The sequence below is a fragment of the Nyctereutes procyonoides genome, unplaced genomic scaffold (assembly GCF_905146905.1).
Source record: "Nyctereutes procyonoides isolate TBG_1078 unplaced genomic scaffold, NYPRO_anot_genome, whole genome shotgun sequence".
In the NCBI taxonomy this organism is placed as follows: Eukaryota; Metazoa; Chordata; class Mammalia; order Carnivora; family Canidae; genus Nyctereutes; species Nyctereutes procyonoides.
In genome coordinates, this window is record NW_026575122.1 from 29,805,920 (window position 1) to 29,827,320 (window position 21,401).

The following is a 21,401-nucleotide window of genomic DNA, read 5'->3' on the forward strand; positions in this document are numbered from 1 at the left end:
CCTGGAAGGCTTCCAGTGAAGATGGGAACCTTGCATTCGAAGGTGGAGAAGGTGCTGGGAACAGGACATATGCTAGGTCCCAAAGACAAGGGAAAACATTTGAGGAATGTTTAAAAGCCAATCAATACCTACTTGTGAAAGTGCCTGCTGCCTGAGATGATAAGGTCATTAAAAAAAAAAATCTATTCCATTAAAACATGTATTTACTAAAAGGGGCGTTCCTAATGGTACTTGTTCCAAGTCAGAGAACATCAATTAAAGAGATGGTACAGATAAGCAGTCTGGATGCTGAGCTCTGAGATTCCAGCTGCCCTCTCTTCCAGACAAAACGGGCTTCTGAGTAAGACGAGCATTCTCCCCATGTTGACCTCTGTCAACCTTCGGGGTGCCAGGAGATGTGCCCCCCAGTGATGTCATCTCCTCTCCACTTTCTGCTTTGAAGTAAGTAGGAGGTGTTCACAGCTTATGGCAGTGGATAAGGACGAAGAAGAATCCAGAAGAGCTGGGTTCACCTGAGAGCCCCCTCCATTGCTCGAAGGCCCCCGAATCACTTTAGGATTCTCAGTAACCCAGATGCAGGGGCTGAGCCTCTGCCAGGGTAATTCAGTAATGCCCCGAGGTCCCAAGAACATATCCCTCTTTGCTCCCCACTGCTTTCACCCCACAGACAGTTGTCCTACTTGCTTCTACACAATTAATCGGCACAATGGGGTCCTTACACAAGAAGGAGGGGCCGCCCCCAAATCCCATTACCATTAGCGTTGTCATTAGAGCCGCGCTAGACCATAAAGGAGTGTCACTGTACAAGCTGCCAGCACCAGGACACATCCTGGATTGGAAGGAAAGGAGGCCTCAATACAGAATTGGAATCATCTTCTGTGTCAAACTGTCTTCCTGGCCACTCAGCTCGGTGTGGGCATCACCCAGGGTGTGGGGTTGGGGGGGGTGGAGGGGAAGCATCTCTAAAGCCAAACGTGTTCAGGTCTTGACTGAGACATACCCTCACTGTGGGGCCTTTGGAGACTGTCCGGTTCAAATTGCAACCCCTTGGGCCTCCAGCCAGCACTCCCTAACCCCCGTCCTCAGCTGTATTTTTCTTCAGAATGTTGATCGCCATCTGACATGCTATTTCCTTTTTTATGTTTACACTGTCCCTCTTGCCTCACGGAGTGAGTCAAACGATGTTCGCTCAACATTCATGTCTACCCAGAACCTCAGAAGGTGGTGACCTTATCTGGAAATGGGGTCTGTACAGATGTAATGAAAGGATCTCAAGAGAAGATCCTCCTGGATTGAAGGTATCCAATGCCTGCAGCCTCGAAAAGAGAAAGGAGAGGGAGATTTGAATGCACCAAGAGGAAAGGCCCATGTAGTGAGAGGGGCAGGGCTTGCAGCTCTGCTGCCAGAAGCCATGAGTCACCAGGAGTCCCCAAAAGCTGGAATAGGGGAGGGAGCACTCTCCCCGAGGGCCTTCAGAGGGAACATGGCTCTGCCGACACCTCAATTTTGGATTTCTAGCCTCCAGAACTGTGAGGCAACAAATCTGTGTTGGTGTAAGCCACTGACTTAGTGGTCATCTGCTAGGGCAGGAATCTAACACCGCATCGGAAGGACCTCCATGGGGGCAAGGATTTCAGGCTGTGCTGCTGCTCACTGCTGCAGAATCCCAGGGCTTAGGGCAGTGCCTGCCACACACTAGGTTCTCAAGAGATACCAATTAAATGAAGGCATGGATGCTTCAACTTCCAAGGTGGAAGGCTTTCTACAAGTTGGGTTGGCTCCGAATCCCAACAGCCCTCCATGCAGGGTCCATTTAGACCAGGCTCTTCCCTCTAGGGAACAATGTCTCTTCCTTGTTTCTCTTCCCTTTCCCTACAGTGGGAGGTGAATGCACTGGTTTGGGAGTTCGAGCTAGGTTCCACCTCTTGTACAACCTGCTGGCGGCAGAATCACAGGCCCCACAGATACCCACGTCTCAGTCCCTGGGACCTGCACATGTATCTCCTGGAACAGCTAAAAGGACTTTGCAGAGGTGTGATTCAGGCTCTCAAGATGGGGAGATCGTCTTGGATTATCTGGATGGACCCAAAATAATCACAGGGGGATCAAGTGGAGGTGGGAGGGTCAAGTCAGAGAAGGGGATGTGAGGATGCAAACAGAATTCAGAGCCAGAGAGATGTGAAGACACTACGTTGCCGACTTTGAAGAGGCAACAAGTGGCCATGAGCCAGGGCGGGTAGGCTGCCTCCAGAAGCCAGAAAAGACCGGGAAATGGGTTCTCCCTCCAGAAGAAACACCGTCCCTTAGACACCTTGAAGGTAACCTAGCGAAACCCACCACAGACTGCTGATCTCCAGAACTGTAAGATAATAAGCGTATGCTGTTTTAATCACTACGGTTGTGGTAATTTGTGGAAAACAAATATACACCCTAAGGCTGTTTTCTCATCCCCAAAGGGGGTACTGTCCTAGTACTTCCTTCCCAGGGTAGCAGGAGGACTACAGGAAAAGGGCCTGAAATGCAGGACACAGTGTCCTGTGTGGGCACATCTCCCTCCGCCCATGCAGACTGTCTTCTGACTGGCCTGGGGCCCGGGCAGGCTTCCTGTAAGAGGTACCTGCAACTGTGTCCCGAAGGGTCACTGGGCACAGCCCAGCAGGCTCCTACTGGAAAGCCCTCAGGGGGGATTCTCTGCTGATACTGCCCACCTCTCAGGAGGACAGACCAGGCTGCAGGAAGGCCGACTTCATGGATCACCATGTACCAAGGGTTGCGTTGGCCAAGTTTTGGGGTGATAACAGTCTATGGCCCTTTGAGTTAAAAAATGGTCAGAAAAACTTGAGGAGAGAATGTCCCTTGGAGGAGAGAGGGGAGGAGACCCCAACCCAGGACAGCAGCGTAAGGAACTGGATGTGGCCACAAGCAAATCATTTAACTCTTTGTTACTCTGGGGCGCTGGAGACAAATACGGTTTAGCAGTCAGATTTCAGTTTTTCTCTCCTGTATTCAAAACCCCCTTCCGTGACCCCCAGCCTTTCAGAAAGGCTGACAGAGGGACTGGTCAGAGCCCCGTTGTCAGACCAAGTTGAGGACTGATCTACCAGCAGCTGCTAGCAGGGCTTCTTGAAGCTTTTCCATGTGTCTACACATGGAAATATGGGAAGAATATGTAGAAGAATATGGGCCAAGTGTTAGGTTTATACAAATAATCAAGGGGAACTACAGATACCTTATAGCTAACGCACCTGCTAATTAGTAAGCCTGATCCTGCATACCTCCTGTGTGAGGAGGGCCACGGCAGAGTGGGACAACAAAGACCAGCTCGGCCTTTCCCACATGGCCCATTTTCTGAAGAGGACCCAGCCCTGGTTCCATTGCATGACTGGGACCAGAGCAAGGGGAGCCTCGCGGTGGTGCCGGGAGAGATGGGGAGGCACATGAAATCTGGAGAAAGAGCAGCCAAGTAGATGACTCAGGCAAAGATGTGAAAGCAGCTCATCCATTTTGAGGCACACCAAGAGACAGGGTACCCTGGAAGGGGTACAGCTGGGAAATCTGATACAGTTGGTGCTGAGGTTAATGCAGGTCATGCTGGACACTGCCATCAGGATGATCGTTTTAAAACACAAATACAATCATGTCCTCTGCTGAAAATCCTTTAATGGGTTTCCAGGACCCACTAATAAAGTCCAAACTCAGTGCCTTCACGTCTTGATCCCACCCAACCCCCATTCCCTTCCTTCCTTCCTTCTAGAGCCAGTAGCTCTAGGACTAATGGCCAACCTGCCACTCCTTCAAAAGACAGCTCCCTATGCTGGATCCTCTGAAATGCTTTCCATTCCCTGTTCCCTTGGTCAAAGTCTACTCAGGCTTCAAGGCCTAATTTTTTTTAATCTTTTTTTTTTTTTTAATTCACATTCTAGCGAATTGACATACAGTTCAATATTGGTTCAAGAGTCAAATTAAAAAAAAAAAAGTCGAGTTCAGTGGCTCATCATTTACAACATAATACCCAGTGCTCATCACAACAAGTGCCCTCCTTAACATCCATCACCCATCTGGCCCACCCCTCCCACCTCACTCCAGCAACCCTATTCATTATCCTTAGGAGTCTCTCATGATTTGTTTCACTTTCTCTTTCCTCCCCTCCCAAATGTTCATCCATTTTGTTTCTTAAATTTCACATATAAGTGAAATCCCATGGTACTCATCTTTCTCTGATTGACTTATTTCACTTAGCAAAATACACTCTAGCTTGGGCCATATTGTTGCAAATGGCAAGATTTCATTCTTTTTGATGGCTGAGTAATATTCCATTACACACACACACACACAAATACACACACGCATCCCCACACATAATTTCTTTATCCATTCACTAGTCAAGGGACTTTTGGCCTCTCTCCATAGTTTGGCAATTGTCGATAATGCTGCTATAAACACCAGGGTGCATGTACTCCTTTGAATATGTATTTCTGTATCCTTTGGATAAATACCTACTAGTACCATTGCTGGATCATAGGGTAGCTCTAGTTTTAGATTTTGGGGGAACTTCCATGCTGTTTTCCAGAGTGGCTGCACCAGTTTGCATTCCACCAACAGCGCACCAGGGTTCCCCTTTCTCTGCATCCTCACCAACACCTGTAGTATCCTGTGCTGTTAACTTTAGTCAAGGCCTAGTTTTAATGCCACCTCCTCTCTGAAGCCTTCCCTAACCTTGGTTACAACTAATGGCTCCCTCCTCTGGGCTTCCACCATCACAATAGCTAACATTACTTGAGTGCTCGCTAGGACTCAGGTACCATGCCCAGGGCTTTATGCACATTATCTGATTTAATCTTCTCAGCCACCCTAGAAGGTTTTATCAGCTCTACTTTACGGAAGAGAAGATTTGGCACAGTGAAGGTAAGGAACCTGCTGTTCCTCAAGAAGCCTGGATTCAATCCTGAGCAAGCCAACTCTAGGACCTGCACTCTTCCTCCTCTGCTGTCACCCCCTGCATTGCTGTGCATCCCTAACAGGCCACCCTCCTACATTCCTGTTCAGTGATGACACCCCTGTCCATCTGGTCACCCAAGCCAGATGCCTGCCTCCTTCCCCTACCATCTCAACACCAAGGTCACTGCGTTGCTGAGAAAAGGGCAGTGACTCACCCCGCTGCACCCTCTGAGACTCAGCTCTGGCATCTCCAAAGTCCTGCTCCCTCTGACTTAAGTACCCATCCTTGGGCTCCAACCTAAGGCCTTGTCCGATCCATCCTGTGTTTGGGTATCACTTCTTGATTGTCTTTATGAGGACTTAGATCAGGGGGAAAGAATACATCCTCCAGGTAAACAGTGGCCACCTGGATATTTTATTTTTTATTTTATGGCCCTATTCTGAGTGTGTCAAACTCAAGGGGAAATCTAATTAATCACAAAGTCCTGTCAATTCCATCTTCCAAAATAGCTCTTGAGTCCATCCACTTCTTCCCATTGCTACTATCATCCCTGTAACCTGTTCCCCATCTCCTGCTGGTTTACCACCACCTTTTAAGTGGCCCACAGCATCCAGCAGCTCCCCTCTAGTCTATCTTCACCAGAATGCTTATTCTAAAACACACATGTGCTCTGGTCACTCTTCTGCTTGAAACTCTGCAGTAGCTCCCCAAAGTCCTTCCAACAAAATTGAAATTCTTTCACATGGCTTATAAGACCCGTCCTCCACTGCTCCTCCTACCACGCCACTTTCTCAACAGTGCTCGCCATCCACCCCCCAGCCCAAGGCTGTATGCTCCGTTCATACTGAGCATCAGGCCAGGTGCTCCCACAGCTCCTGGCTTTGGCACACCTGTCCCCTGAGCCAGTCACCTGCCTCAGCTTTATCTGGCTGGTATCTGCTCACACCTCAGGTTTGGTGTGGACATTCCTCCCTGCCAACCTTCCTTTACTTTGAAGTTGGGTTAGATGTTTTTCATGTGTCTCCACTACCTCTGTGCGAACCCCTACTATATACTCTACTCACTTATCAGTAGACTGGTAGCCCTTTTACTTGTTAAGGTAGACTGGATTGCTATGCCCAATTCTTCAATCTGTCCCGTGGTGCAATGACAAATCCATTCCCTCTGTCCTGTTTCCATCATCTCCCACTAGGGTAGACAGTATTTTCCTACCCCACTGATGTTGGGCTTGGCCATGTGGTGTGCTTGCCAGCAGAGAACCAGCAACCATGATGTGAACAGAGGCTTTGAATATGCTGCAGAGTTTAGTACGGCCCCTTGTGTCTCCACCGTCTGCCCTGACAACGGTACGCGCAGGATGAGAGATGTGTGAAGACGATCTGAATCAATCTCTCGATCTGTACCTGAGGCAAAGGGCATCCTACCCTCAACCCCACCCCCTCCCACTGGAGCTCACCCATGAACAAGAAAAACAAATGTTTTTTTCTTTTAAGCCACTAAGAATTTGTCAATGCAGTATCACCAGAGCAGAAACCTCACTGATTTACACCTGTCTACATTACTCGCTGGATTGCAGACTCTCCGTAGGCAAGAAAGAACTATAACCCGAGCACCCAGCACAGGCCTCATCACAACGTGGCTGCTCAATAAATATTTGTCAATCGGATATATGGCTGAATGAATGCATGTTCATGTTGTTGACATGTCTGTCTCCCTAGCTGGCCTGGGAATTCCTCAAGGCCAAGAATGGCATCTGATTTCTCTCAATAACACCTCGCCATCTCATTTCCCACATTCGGTTCTTGGTAGATATTCAATAAATATTTGTTGAAATGAAATCAATTGAATTTTGTGGGCTGGTGTGGGACGGAGTCCTTAATTTATGACATTGTTTCCATGGGAGAATGCATTCTGAGTGCCAAACAAACTTGCAAATGAACTTTTGGAACCTCACCCATTCATTGGTTCAGGATTGCCAGTTTTGTGGAAATCCATAACTGAACACATGTGCTATGCTTTGCAATATGGGAGAAACTGAGAAACTGCTTCCAAACCCAAGATACTCAGCCTGCAAAAATTCACTTTCCACCCACACAGACAAATTCAGCACAGGTTGGATTTGAGGTTCCAACAATAAAATACTAGACTTTTCAGAGCTCATTGTTTATCTAATTGCTTTTTATCTGCTTATACTAGATGCCTATTCTTAACACCCGATCAAAAGGAAGTTAAGATAGTTTTCTTGCCCACCCCCCGCTCCCAACAAATCCATTTTCTAGACACATATGCAAGAAAGCTCAACCTTCTCAAAAGAGAAAATAAATTATTTTTCTAAATAAATCTGTGACATTTAAAATAAACACAGTGGGATGCTCTACAGTTATAAGAAAACATCCCCTTTAGAATTCCTAATTTTGAATGGTACTGGGAACTCAATATGAGTCACAGATCTGAGGCTTAGTTTTATTTTGTCTTAGGCCAGAATGAAGCCAGCTTGAAACTAAGTGATCTGATGTGGCTGGGAAGGGCCATCAGTCTAGAATGTCCTGTATTACTGGATGCATAAGTCTCAACCCGTCACTGGTAGAGTTTCTCAATCACTCGATCTACTTCATTCACTTAACATATATTTTCTGAGCACCTATTATGTGTCAGGCACTGTTCTAGACTATGGGGGTATAGTAGTGAACATGACAGACAAGGTCCCAATATTCACGGAACTTACATTTTAACAAAAGAGGCAGAGAAATAAGATCATTTCAGACAGCAATGGGGCCATGGTGAGAATAAAACAGCAAGGTGATTATAAGTGAGGCGAGGCCACTTCAGCTGGGTGATTAGGAAAAGAGCCAGCGATGGAAAGATCTGGGGAAGAATATTCTAGACTAAGGAAACAACAAGTGCAAAGTGCCCAAGGCGGGAACAAGTCTGGTATATTCCTAAGTCGGAAAGAAAGCCCAGTGTGGTGAAGTGGAGTGAACAGGGGAGAGAGAGGCATGAGAGGCACAGAAGGGTCAGGTGATGGACACAGGTCCTGCAGTCAGAGAGACCAGATTCTAAGAGAGAAAGCCAATGCAGGTTTTAAACTGGGGAATGACATGACCTGGTTTAGATTTTAAAAAGCATCCTTCCTGTCGGAGAGTACTGAGACAGGGGGAGGGAGGGAGGAAGCATGAGTAGTAGTTGTGTAGAAGGCTGGAACTCCTAGCCAGTCACCAAGAAATGCCCTGGTGTCTTCAACCTCTTCTCTGATCATTCCTCTTAACTTCGTGTGCTCACAGAACCAGCCTCTCCCCTGGGGACACAGTTTCCTTGAAGCCAGCTCAGGGGCTGGCTGCTTCCTCTCACTCATTGTGAGTGTCCTGCTTGCGTCTTGCTGCCTTTTCTGGATGCTTCTTCTTTCCTCCCCCTTTCCAAGCCTGCTGCCCAACGCGCCCCAGCCTGGAAGCTCAGGCAGTCAGGCCATCTGCCCACACCATCCAGAGCCCAGCTTGTTGCAACCATCTACAGACCCCTCCCACCCCCACAAATTCCTTCCTCCTCTGGACTCCTCACTCCAACACCGTTTCCACAGTTGGTCTTGGTGACTGCAATTTCCAAACAGATGACTGATCTCACACTCTGCTACCTCAGTTCCTTGACCCTCTCTACCAACAATCTTGTCTTCCATTCTACTTCAGGTACATGATCATACCCTAGACCTTGTCATCACCAATAACACCACCCCCTCCACAACCTCCATACAGCCCAGCTACTATCCTGTTCCAGTTCCCCAGCTCCAACGAGTCTTAAATCCAACCACAACCCCCTGTGCACAGATCCTGTCACCTGTTCCTATCCCTCACTCCCCTCCTTAGAGTTTGCTTCCAGCTGAGAGCCCAGGGGCCACTACTTTAAGTACCAATATCCATGTCAATACCATTGTCCAGGGGCACCTGGGTGGCTCAGTCAGTTAAGTGTCTGACTCTTGATTTCGGCTCAGATCACGATCTCAGGGTCCTGGGATTGAGCCCTACGGCTAGTTCCCTGCTCGGCAGGGAGTCTGCTTGTCTCCCTCTCCTTCTGCTCATTCTGTCTCTCAGATAAATAAATCTTTTAAAAAAAAAATGCCATCATCTATCCCTTGGATACACCTTCAGTTCCCAGGCCCCTCTCGCCTTCTTGACAGATTTCCTGCAAAGCCCTACCTTGCTAAATCTAGCTCTCCCCAAGTCTGTCACTACACCAGCAGCACTGAACATAGCCTTCGAAGAGCAAAACCACACTGACTGCTCTCACTTCAAAAGCAAGACCACTGTCCTCAACTGGGCCCTCCTGCTGTTAAGCGATCATTCTATATTTCCCATCTCTGTTCTCTCTCCAACTCTATTTCCTATCGTCTCTCTCCCTGTCCTCCCTTCAAACCCCTGGCACTTCCTCCCCCACCTCACTCTCACTGGTTCGCAGTCACTGAAAATGATGTAAGCAACACCAAATGACACTGCACAGGCTTCCAGCGCCCCCCTGCCCGGGGACCCATGTTCTGTACCTTCCCTCCCATGACCAAGGATGACCTGCCCCCTCATGCCTGAGGCTTGCCTCCCTACACATATGCCAGATCGTACTTTCTTTCATCTTGAGACCTGACACTGCGCAACCACCCCTGCACTTTCTTGCACCATCAGTTTCTCCTTTACTGGAACTTCCCCAATAGCCCCAAAGCACAGTGTTCTTTCATGCATCTTAAAAACAACAAGACCCTCTGGATTTTACTTTCTCCTCCAGTGTCTGCTCCATTTTTCTGTTTCCCTCAGCAAACCTCCTCTAAAGAGTTTGTCTCTGCTCTGCCCTCTCATTAGTTTCTCTTGCAGCTTTAGCACCACTTGCCACAAACAGCCCCTGTCATGGTCAATCATCACCTGCTAAGCCCAGTGGCTCAGTTCTCTTGCCCAACCTCTCAGCACCATCTGGCTCAGCGGACTGCTCCCTTTCTTCCCTTGGTGTCCTGGAGACCAACTTCTCAGTCTTTCCTCTTCCCTTTCTGGCTGTCCCCTCCCCATTTTTGTTTCCTCATCATTCCCCCTCCATCCCTAACCCCGGTACCACCTCGGTGCTCAGCTCCCCAACTACTTGTCCCCTACTTGAGCCTCTCTCATCTGGTCTTAGGGCTTCTTGACGTCCCATCTAAACACGCCTGAGCCCCAAATTCATCTCACCAGCCGGGACACACTGCCTATGAACTCTAGACCCGTGTTTGCCAACACAGTAGCCACTAGCTCTGCGTGGCTAATTCATCCCCAGCCACTGCTGAATTCACCCCTGCTCGGGGCTCTGCAAATAGGGGAGCTCTGCAAATAGGGGAGCCTACCTAACTGAAAGGGGTGGGAAAGAGGACGCCTAGTGGGTACCCTTCCCGATGAAATGTTGTCGATGATCAGTTAATTTCTTAAACTCTAGACTTGGGCAAGAGACAAGAAGAAAGCGTTCCTACCCAATTACGATTATTCATGAGAATCTTCCTGGCCCTGCTTCCTTTGTCTGCCTGTGATTCCGAGGGAAACAGCCCACAAGGAAGCGCAGGGAAAGGCAAGGGCAAGTGTGCGTCTTGCTACATCTCAGCTTTCGGCTTCGCCAGTGAACTCCTAATTGATTCCAGCCCCACGTTCTTAGTCTTGTACCGGATTCTCGCCCTCTCCCTTCACTGCCCTGGGCTGCCTTGCCCAGGAGCTCCCCAGTTCTCTTCCCCGCCCTCTTTTCTTTCCCCCAACTGCCCCTTGTTCAGCCTTCAGCTTCTCTGCACCTGCTCTGCTCGCTCCTCCTCATCCCTTTTCACCTTTAAAAACTGAAAGCACCAAACTGACAGACACTGTTATAGGTTTGTTTGGTTTTTTTTTTCCCTCCTCCTGCCTGAGCTGCAGCTCAGGCGCTCTCCTCCTCGTTCTGTAGCGGAGCCGAGTACTGGGTTGCCATGGCAACAGCGGATCCAACCAGGCTGGTCCCAGCAACGCTCAAGGAAGCCTGCTCCGAGTCTGGATGGGTCTGAACATCATCACTCAAGACCAGGCTGGAGGCTGGACACCAGGCCCCGGCCTCGCCGCGCATCAGGAGACAGCAGCATCCAGAATAAGGCCCCCACTGAGCCCACCGGGTACATGACATTATGAGGATTCAGCCGAAAATTTTCAAACATCCCTATTCTTTTATTTCCTCTGAGGGGGGAAATCTTTTACCTCTCTCTCTCTCTGTGTGTCTCTCTCTCTGGAGTCTTGGAGAACTCAGTAGAAAGAAAAGCAGAGCTCTGGCCTCTCCTTTAAGTGGCTGACCCACCTGGCTCCCACCCCTGGGGGGCTGGGCCATCCTACGTGATCGGGGCCCAAGGAGCTCCCCCCATTTGCACAACTGGGAACATCCTGAGAATTAATTAGCATCACCCCGTGATATTTCAGGCAAAGAGCTCATCAGTGCCCCCAGGTCATCGAAACGGATGTCAAAGTAGGGCAACAAGTGTTTGGCCGCTTGACACTTTTTTTTTCTTCTCTCTCTCTAAAATGTGAGTTGGTGAGAAAGAATCAGTAAATACCTTTGTAGCGAATGGCACCAACCACAATGAGGGTCTGCTACCTTCAAACACTCCGTACAGGATTGATGTTTACTGCAGTTTGCAACACGAATTCTCCTCACCTAAAAATAAAGATGGCAGTGGTTCAGATGGAATTATAAGCAACACCAGAAAAACTACAACACCTTATCTAATAAAGGGCCACACGGAGCATATTTATCAACTTGGACTGGGACGGGCTCTGTAATGACACTGGGTGGCAGTTCTCAGAGTTTTGGGGGTGAAGTCGCTTCTCAGCATCCCCTGGGGAAGCCTCTGAGAGTACAGATTCCCAGGTACCCTGCGGCCCCCCACAGCGGAGGTTCCTGCCTGGTAGGGCTGGGATCCAGCCCAGAAATGAGGAGAATCCCAGAATGAGGTAACTCCATCACTTCAGCTCCTGGCTCGCTTGCTCACATTCCCTCCACTGGAGTTGAGAGTAGAAGAAATGGGGCGTATTCAAATCATTGCCTGCCCCTTGAGCTGCCTCTTCCAGTTGCCAGGAAATAGCAACCCACAGAGCAGGTGCCTGTGCTGGGGAGACCCAGGTATCTGAGACAGCCAGTCGGGGCCTGGAAGCAGGGTGGCAGGAGGCAGAGAGGACCTCAGTGTCACACGCGCATTTTCTGTAGGCAAAAATCCCACAGCAGGTAGTAAGGAAACTTGCGGAACTCATTAAGCCAGGAAGCTGTACACGCTAGAAGGTATAAGTAACTTCTTTAAAAGGTTAGAGACACAGAGATTTCTAGAAAGGGTTGCTGAGAAAAATAGGCTATGCTGAGGAGCACTCTTCAATTCTAAGTTGACTTCATGGAAAATAAACCCACACATTCCTCACAGTCCTCAATGTTGCTGAATGATGTGGGGCACACCACCAGCCTGAGCCAGAATTCGCCAGAATTCACCAGAATGTGGATATTTCCTCATAGCTCACACGACATCCTTTTAATTCTGGGAGGATTTTCATAAATATGTAATCTATCTAACCTTGTTTTCTTACCTGTGAAATGGTGACAGTGCTGTTGACTATTAATACTGTCTGGCACATACTAAGCGCTCAATAAATGTTAGCTATTGCTATTGTGTGAGGAACAGGCTCCATGGTCCAACAGACGTGTGAAACCTTACACAGAAAAGGCAAATAGGTTTCCTTAGAACAAGGCTTCTGAGAGCCTTTGAATATGCTAAGCATCATGATACTCCAGGAAGGGTTTAGTCAGTAATATCTCCTCCTAGGGCCACTTTTGCTCAGAGCACTTAGTGGAATATGAGTCTCTAGAACATTCTATGAGAACCATTATATGGTGTACTTAAACACACAAACAACATAATTCCATGTAAAAGAGAGAACAATATAAGTACTTACGTTGGACCTGCTTCTCTAACTTAAATAACACATTATAGTGACTATCCCACAGCAATGCATAAATCTCCATACAGTTATTTTTAACGGCCACATATTCTATGGATGTACCAGGGCATATTAGTTTGGCTGTTACTATCTCTCCAAGAGTCTAGGAAAGAACCTTCCTTAGGTTTTGCCTCTCCAGGGATTATACTGGCTCAGCCAGAAGCTTACTAATAGGATCCCCAGCACTAAACCTAAGTGAAGAATATAGGAATAACCTGCTTTGATGCCCAGTCAAAAATTCTCCCTAGGACTTCAGGCTTTGAATGACCAGAGGCTAAGCGCTCTTTACCTCCCAGAAAGTGAGGACCTGTCAGCTATCCATGGCTCTCACAGTGGTTCTCAGCTTGAGTTCTGAGGAAAGTAGTAATGAGAATTTATGAGCTATTTGCAATGTTTCAAAAAGCTGAGTGGAAAAACATGCTTGGATCAAGCAAGACTTCAAGAGTCTCCACTTTGGGCTGGAATTTTATCAGCTCTGTGTGATAGCACAGTCCGTTCTCTGGCTGGCAGTTTTCAGATGCCCTTGATAAATAAAGCCTGGGAATGGGAATAGCTGCTTAATCCATGCAGTTTGTGGAACAGACAAAAATCTTTCAAATGTGGAAAGCCCAGGGAAGAAATAGAATGAAAAGTGTTGAGCAGTGAAACAAGTTGCTGGGGAAGATTCCGTATGGCAAAGAAGTGGTTTACCAACATAGATCAGGTCCACTGCCCATCTCACTGTGTTCATCTTGACAAAGCCAGCTATTCAACGGGCAAAGGGCAATATGGCCTTCCTAGGAATTCTGGAGACTACAAAGTGCCTGTGTACCTACCTGGTGACTATAACAGCACATGTAGCTTGATATCATTGCTATTCCCCTTAGAACGAGAGACAAAAGAATGGAAAGTAGGAGTGGACCAAGGGCAGCTGGTCTTTTCTTTTCTTTATTCATGAGAGACAGAGAGAGGCAGAGACAGAGAGAGAGAAGCAGGCTCCCTCTGGGGAGCCCGATGTGGGATCACACCTTGAGCCAAAAGCAGATGCTCAATCACTGAGCCACCCCAAGGACAGCTGTTATTCCATTATATAATTCTGTAAGTCTCAATTATCTCCTTCATACTTTGTATGTTGCAGTGGCCATGAGTCTAAATTACCAAGCCAGAAGTGGCTGCTATTTTCCCAAGTTTGGGATTTGATCTTGTTTTCATGGGCTTTAAGGTCAGGCCAGAATTGTGAAGTCCCAGCCTTGACAGGGCCTAACCTGTGTGTGTGTGTGTGTGTGTGTGTGTGTGTGTGTGTGTATACACGCCCTTGAGTGAGTTATTTAACTCCTCCAAGTCTTTGGCTCTTCATATATAAAACAAGGGCAATTTTATCTCATTAAATTATTAACACACTTCATCACCATGGTTTTTATATGTGTGTGTGCACAGGCACAACTGTATGCATGTAGAGAGACCATATTTAGAATGGTAACTAGTATGTGGTCAATAGTGACTGAATAAAAATTAGTTTTTTTCCCCTCCCTTGGTGAAAGCACTTTGTAAAAATGAAGAAAATGTAAAAAGATATTCTTTTTATTTCAGTAAGCAGAAGCAAGAAGAAAAACTAACACAGCCAGATAAATTAAGAGAGAGAGGGTGAGTGCCATATATTTCCTGGTTCATGAATGTGTATGAGATTGTGGCCTGATATTAACCCCAAATTCCAAAGCCAATCCCATTGGGTATATTCATAAATGCATCTAACCGTTCAGTGCCCACACAATAAATGTGTAAATTCAGTTACCTTGCTGATTATGCACCCATTTGCAAGCACACCCTCCTCTGGAAAACTTGGCATTGGAAATATAGCCAATAATAAAATTGTCTAAATAGGTAATATTTCTTGCTTACTTACTGACAGTAAGGTTTTTAATTCCGTGTCTGTGAGCCACTGCGGGTCTTCTCAAAGCCTGCAGCAGTGGGTAAACTCAATAGTTCAAAGTAAAAGCTTCACTACTAGATGATGACATTAATTAAGCACTTTTTATTCGTAAGTCAGAAGCAATAACTAGTATTTTTACCTACCTCTTTCCCAGCTGTTAGATAGATGTAGATATTCTTCTTGGGATGGGGAACCAGTTTGTAGAAAATAGGCGTTTCTTCTTTAATTTCATAGATAACCTCTGGACAATTGGAAGTCAAATTCTCACCAAGAATAACCTATTTTTTTTTCAAAAAAGAGAAATATGATTTCTATTAAATATGTCGAATAGTGGGGTGGTGAGACTTGTAGCTTAATTCTAAGACCACGTGCCCTTGTACTCACTATATATATTGGCTGAGTGCCATGTTCCTTAAGAGTCTCCTGACTCAGTCTTCCACGAGGCTGGTAAAAACGAGCACAGCCATACACACACACATCCCAAAGTCACCCTTCAGTGCGGGGTAAGTGTCCTCGCATGTGTAAACTCGAAGGCCACAATTCCCTACCACATCTAGCTTTACAAGAAGCTACAAGTGACAGCTTCATTAACACTGTGCCAAGTGATCTTAAAACTTAAAGGAAGTCAGCTTGACATAGATTTGCACAGATTACTCTGATTCTCCTATAATACTCTACATACTTAGGCATTTTAAAATAACCAGGACAACTTAACAGGCCCAAACAGGTAGGTATATGTTTATATATAAAATATAAGTGTGGCTTTGAAATTGGACAAACCTGAGTTTCACTCACCTCAGTCAATAAATATCTATTGAACAGTCCTTAGGCATCTGGTATGCTCTAGATGTTTGGAAAATGGCATTGAACAAATGGGGTGGGGGGTAAAATCCTACCCTCATAGAACTTGTGAATGTGTGTATGTGTGTTTGTATAGTGGAGTGGTAGCAGATGATACATAAATTATAAACTCTATGAGAAGGTGATGTAGGTCAAAATAAAGTGGGGTAAAGACAGAAGGATGCTCCGTGCTCAGGGCAAGTTGCAGTGAGAGGTGGTATTTAGGTAGATACTTGCAGGAGACGATGACTTGGGTCATTTAGATGTCTGGGTGACACAGGCTCTTGGACAAGCAACCCACCAGTACTGAGGTGGCCAGTGTGATTTGAACAAAACAAGTAAGGCAGAGAGGCAACAGGGATATGACATAGGTTCTTGTCAGCCTATTGTAATGACCTCACTCTTACTCCAAGGTGAGAGACATGGAGTCACTGCAGGGTTTGAGCAGAGTAGTGACCTGGTTAAGGAGCAGGTTGGAAGCACAAGTATGGATACGTGTCAGGAGACCATTACCATAGCCCTAGAGAAACAGGGTGGTAGCTTCAGCTCAGGTGTGCGTCCTGGCTCTATCCTTTGAGTAAGCTGTGCTACTTTGAACTAGTAACTTACTTAACCTTCCTGGGCCTCAACTTCCTTATCTATAAAATGGGGCTAATGATGCCTTTCTTATATATAACTGTTAAGGATCAAAGGAGAATTATGAAAAATGCTTAGCTTGTAATAAATATACAGTAGATAATAATGTTATTAGATTGTAAGCTCCTTTTGAGTAGAGGTCATGCCTTAATTGTCTTTATACCATCCCCTTGCCCATTGCAATACTTTCAAATTCAAAGGTCTTCAATATTTCATCAGTTTGAACACATCCATCTAGAATACCCATATCTGTTTCTCTACCACTGAGGACAGCAATTACATTGGGCACATGGTTGTAAAAGCAAAATTGGCACCTGAGAGACTCTTTTCAAAGTCTACATTCATGCATCTACTGAGCAATAGCAAGCCTGCTATCACATATCCTGATGGCAATTACATATTTGCTATTTTATAAAAGACACCTTATTATTTTGGTACTTGGGGCCTCTTCCTGCATGTGACCCCACTCCCAGGACCTGGGCCTGAGTCTGGCTTTGCCTTGCAGGGGTGACTTACCTCCATCATCTGCTCTGGGTCAAGTCTATTTGGGATTTGGTACAACTCGCACCTCACTAGGAGCCCATGAACTGCCACTAAATTCAGTAGCAGCTCTGTAAGAGTCAACCTCAGTAACTAAAATAGGACTTTCAAAGAAGGACTAGAATCAGTTTCTAAGGGTGGTGGAAAAGGTCTGTGTCTCAAGTCTTTTAAAAATGACAATAACTGCACCGTTCAGTACAGTAGCCACCAGCCACATATGGCTATTTAAATTTAAATTTTAAAAAAAATAAATAAATAAATTTAAATTTAATTAAATTTAAAGTGTAGAACTTCCATTAGACTAGCCACATCTCAAGTGCTCCCTAGCCACATCTGGCTAGTGACTACCATACTGAAAGTACAGATACAGAACCTTTCCTTCATCGTGGAAAGTTCTATCGGACAACACTGGCCTACCAAAAACTATAAACAAAGGGAAACATCACGCAGACACCGCCCAAGTGTGGACTCGCCAGGTTCTTGTCTTCCCATCTCTAATTCAGTCCTTCTTAATCAACTCAGATACAAACAATTGGTCAGGTTGTAGAAGTGGTCATAGAGAAGAGAGGAAACAGGAAGCCATTAAAAAAAACTTTTGATAAAAATATTCTCAAGTGCAGCTCAAGAGAAGACAGGCTGCTGTCCGGGAAGAATTCGTCACGCCAAAGACATCATTGGGCTGAACCACCCGTGAAGCATTCTTGCGGATAAAACCAAACCTGAATCTAATCAAGCCTTTAGTGTGAACTTCCATTTAGCATTAGGAAACAAAAAAGGAAGGAAACAGCTGAATGATAGATACCACAAGAAAACAGCCAAATCCACACTATAGGACATTCAACAAGACAACAGACTTCATTTCCCCAGTCAGTCAATGGCTGTGGATAAAGGATGGGAGGTGGCTGCTCCAGACTGAGAGAGACATGAGAGACACACAGAGAGAGGCAGGGACACAGGCAGAGAGAGAAGCAGGCTCCCTCCAGGGAGCCTGATGCCGGGAGCCTTGATCCCAGGACCCCGGGATCACCTGAGCCCAAGGCAGACACTCAACCACGGAGCCACCCAGGCGCCCCTGTACATGGAGATTTATTGCATCATGCATTATAAGCAAAAGATTGCAACGACCTAAATGCTCAACCATAGGGAGCTGATTAAATATGGTATAAACAGTATGGTACCATGTAGCCATAAAAATAATTAGGAAGCTCTTTGTGTATATGTTTAAAACATTACATATATATCTATACATATTACATAAACATATTTATATACACATACAGTATGTGTAATATGTTGTATATTTGATAAAATGGGGAAAGACTACCTTCCCTCTTTTGCTTGCAGACATATATATGTCTGGGAAGATACCCAAGAAACCCATATCCCTGGTGCCCCACAGGTCAGGAACGTGTGACTTTCACTGTATATCCTCTTGGTTCGTTTGAGTTTTGAACAATGTCAGTGTATTATCTGAGAAAAATATGATTTACATTCAAAAAGTGAGAGTGAGTGGGCCAAATTGTTCTTTTTGCTAGACTCTACAGAGAACAGTCACTATAACCCTGAGGATCGGACAACAGCAACGTCTCATTTTCATCACAGGGGCTCAAACGTGGAGCGATCGGAGTCTCTGTGATCATGGTCCTCACCTCTCTCAGGTGACTCCAGGACAGAGAGACATGACTTTCTTTCCCCTTTAGATTTCTTTTTTTTTTTTTTAATTTTTTTTTATTTATTTATGATAGTCACACAGAGAGAGAGAGAGAGAGAAGCAGAGACACAGGCAGAGGGAGAAGCAGGCTCCATGCACCGGGAGCCCGACGTGGGATTCGATCCCAGGTCTCCAGGATCGCGCCCTGGGCCAAAGGCAGGCGCCAAACTGCTGCGCCACCCAGGGATCCCTCCCCTTTAGATTTCTATTGATGTCACCTACTCTGCCTCTCATTCCCCCAGCCCATCTCAGAGGCATCAAAGCAACACTTGGATCTTCTAACTGCAAAATTTGTGTCAACATCAACACAGAGAAGCCAGCCAGCAGGACCGGAGCACGGGAAATGTTCCTTCCTCAGCTCAGTTTATTTAGCTGGGCAGCTTTGGAGAAAGAACGCAATGCGTGAAGCGATGCAGGAAGTAACAGTGAGTCACAGAAACCCAAAATGGGTTGAGTTTTGTATAGAAGAAACTCATCCAATTCACACACACTCCTTGGGCATGATGTGGATTTTTAGCTCTTGTTTCCAGAATATCCCTTTAATATCGATCTAATCCGAAGTCAACCTTAGCCTCTGCCATGCATGTTCTCATTTACCCCTTCATCCTTCGATTCTCAGGCGTCACCTCCTCTGAGCAGCTTTCCCTGGTTGCCTTTCTACCTCAACCCACTGTCATTGTTACCCATCAGTCCGTTTCCTCCTCTGGACCCTTCCTACTGTCTGAAATGGCTTTATTGCTGATTAATTCAGTTATGTATCTTCTGTCTTTTTCTTCCCATCCCGAGAGCAAGGGGGTTGCCTGTTTTATTCATTTTTGTATCCTCAGCACCCAGAATAGCGTTTGACACATAAAAGGTAACCCAATAAATATTTATTAAATGAAAAACAATTCTATTAGCATTCAAGATTTTATAGGGCTCTTCAGATTTTTCCAGCTGAAGCCTGTGTAGAAAACAAATTTTCCCCGGTGGAGAATTTCAGTTTGTGTCAACATATTGTTTCTGTTGACATCTTCCTGAAGACTCATGGTAGGCTATTAACCAGCCTTGGGATTTTTGTTGCATACAAAAACCTCCCAGCTCCAGTCCTGAAATGTGCAGTGTGTGAGACTTCCACACCAGACAGTTACATTACAAGTTCAACACCATCCACGGAAAAGATAGTCTGGTGAGGAAGATGGCAGGGAGGGGAGGAGAAAAATTAAAAGATTATTCTTTTTTTTTCTTTACTATTACCATGACATGGAAAAGCCATGGGTATTCCAGAAAGCTAATATAATATACTCCAAATTTCTTTCCTTACGCCTCAACTCTGTGGGGCTAACCAGTTAAAGGGCAACCAAGCCAATCTTCTTCTTTTAATAAATAGTTTCTTTAAAATGTTGCAAAGGGGACATAAACCATGCACACACGAGAAAGGAAGGTAATTATCCAACAGTGTTTAAAGTGCTTCAGTCATTAGTAGTAAAGGTGAAATATCAAGATGAAGGCAAACTCCTCTTTTATTTCCAATTTACTTATTTCAGTGTAAAGTAGTAAGAGAAGAGTACAGCTTGAACCACAAGTTCTGGGCTGTGGATTACAAGGCAGTAATAGTTCTGAACTGGGGAGTCCCTGCAAACTCACAAACTAGAAAGAATGAGATGGAGGTGAACTTGAACGAGCCTCACAGGATATCCTATACAGCCAGTCACGGAGGCCATTTCCAAGTTTTGACACTGCCTGCTGTTTTGACTTTTTGGCCTTTTACCTCAGCTCAGCCATCCCCACCACACCAACCTTCCAGTCCCAGGTCCTGTCCTAGGTTCTGCTCGGCTTCCTTTCCCTTACTTGAACATTCCATGGGAATAAAAATAGAGCTTGTCTTTATAAAATATTTCGTTATTTTTGTTAGGTCTTTTTTTCATTTGAAAACTTCCAAACCAGAATCAAGGCACATTTCAGGTGTCACGTGCTTTACAAATTTCTGTGAGAATACAGAAGAGCTTTCTGGAACTGGTCTGAATTTTGCTCCACGGTCTGGATAAATGAAATCCATCTGGAGGATTAGAGTTTTGAGGGCCACATGGCTAGCCAGTCCCGACTCTAAGCAGCGAGAGCAGTGCTTCTCTGCTGGACACAGGGAGGGGACATGCAGGATGCAGCTTCTGTACCCTGAAACCTACTTCAGTCCTAGGGATGTTGGAGGAACCCAACACTGCGAGAGCCATTCCAAAAATCAACTCGAACACAGATCTCCTACCTTTGCTCTCAAAGAGCCCATGGGGGAAAAGCTGAAGTCCCACAGGAGGTTCAGAGGCTCCCATGAGCTACTTGCAGCCCTGGGAGGAGGAGGCTCTGCTGCCTTCCTCTAATACAGAAGTATGCACTGTGCTGGGCTGCCAGATGCTGTCCCCAAATAGGAACAAACTAAAACCACAGAAGCCAGAGCCCCTTCTCACAAAACCTCAAATACTTGCATCTTGGTATTAACCCAGACACTCCAATGTTTGAAAGAAAATGTAAAAAGACAAAACAAAAACAGTCCCACACATCCTACCAAGCTCTGCACTGTCAGTGCAGTTTGGTTGGGGGACAGGTTGCTTTAGTCCCAATCACCTTGAGCAAGTTACCTCATCTCTCTGAGCCTCGGGGTTTTTTTCATTTATCAAGTAGGGATGGTAACACTATTTGCCTCGCGAGGATGAAGCGAGCTGACCCATGCAGACACTGGTTCTAATGCCTGGCACAGAAGTCAGAGCTCAGAAATGTTAGCTATTACTATGCCTCGGCTGCTGCCTCTTCTTTTATGCTTACAGGAAAGGTTAATGGGCATGCATAAAGTCACAAATTTCAAAT

The 21,401-nt window shown here is 46.0% G+C and overlaps 1 protein-coding gene across 1 annotated transcript in view; it reads right to left on the reverse strand.

The window, feature by feature from the left end:
- The window catches only part of PLXNC1 (plexin C1), a gene marked incomplete at its 5' end in the record, with an annotated part of 136,848 nt that overhangs the window by 90,785 nt on the left and 24,662 nt on the right, over positions 1 to 21,401 (reverse strand). Inside the window, 2 exons of the mRNA XM_055336230.1 lie at positions 11,499 to 11,599; positions 14,980 to 15,114. Of these exons, the coding sequence (XP_055192205.1) occupies positions 11,499 to 11,599; positions 14,980 to 15,114 (236 nt within the window). The remainder of the gene's footprint in view (positions 1 to 11,498; positions 11,600 to 14,979; positions 15,115 to 21,401) is intronic.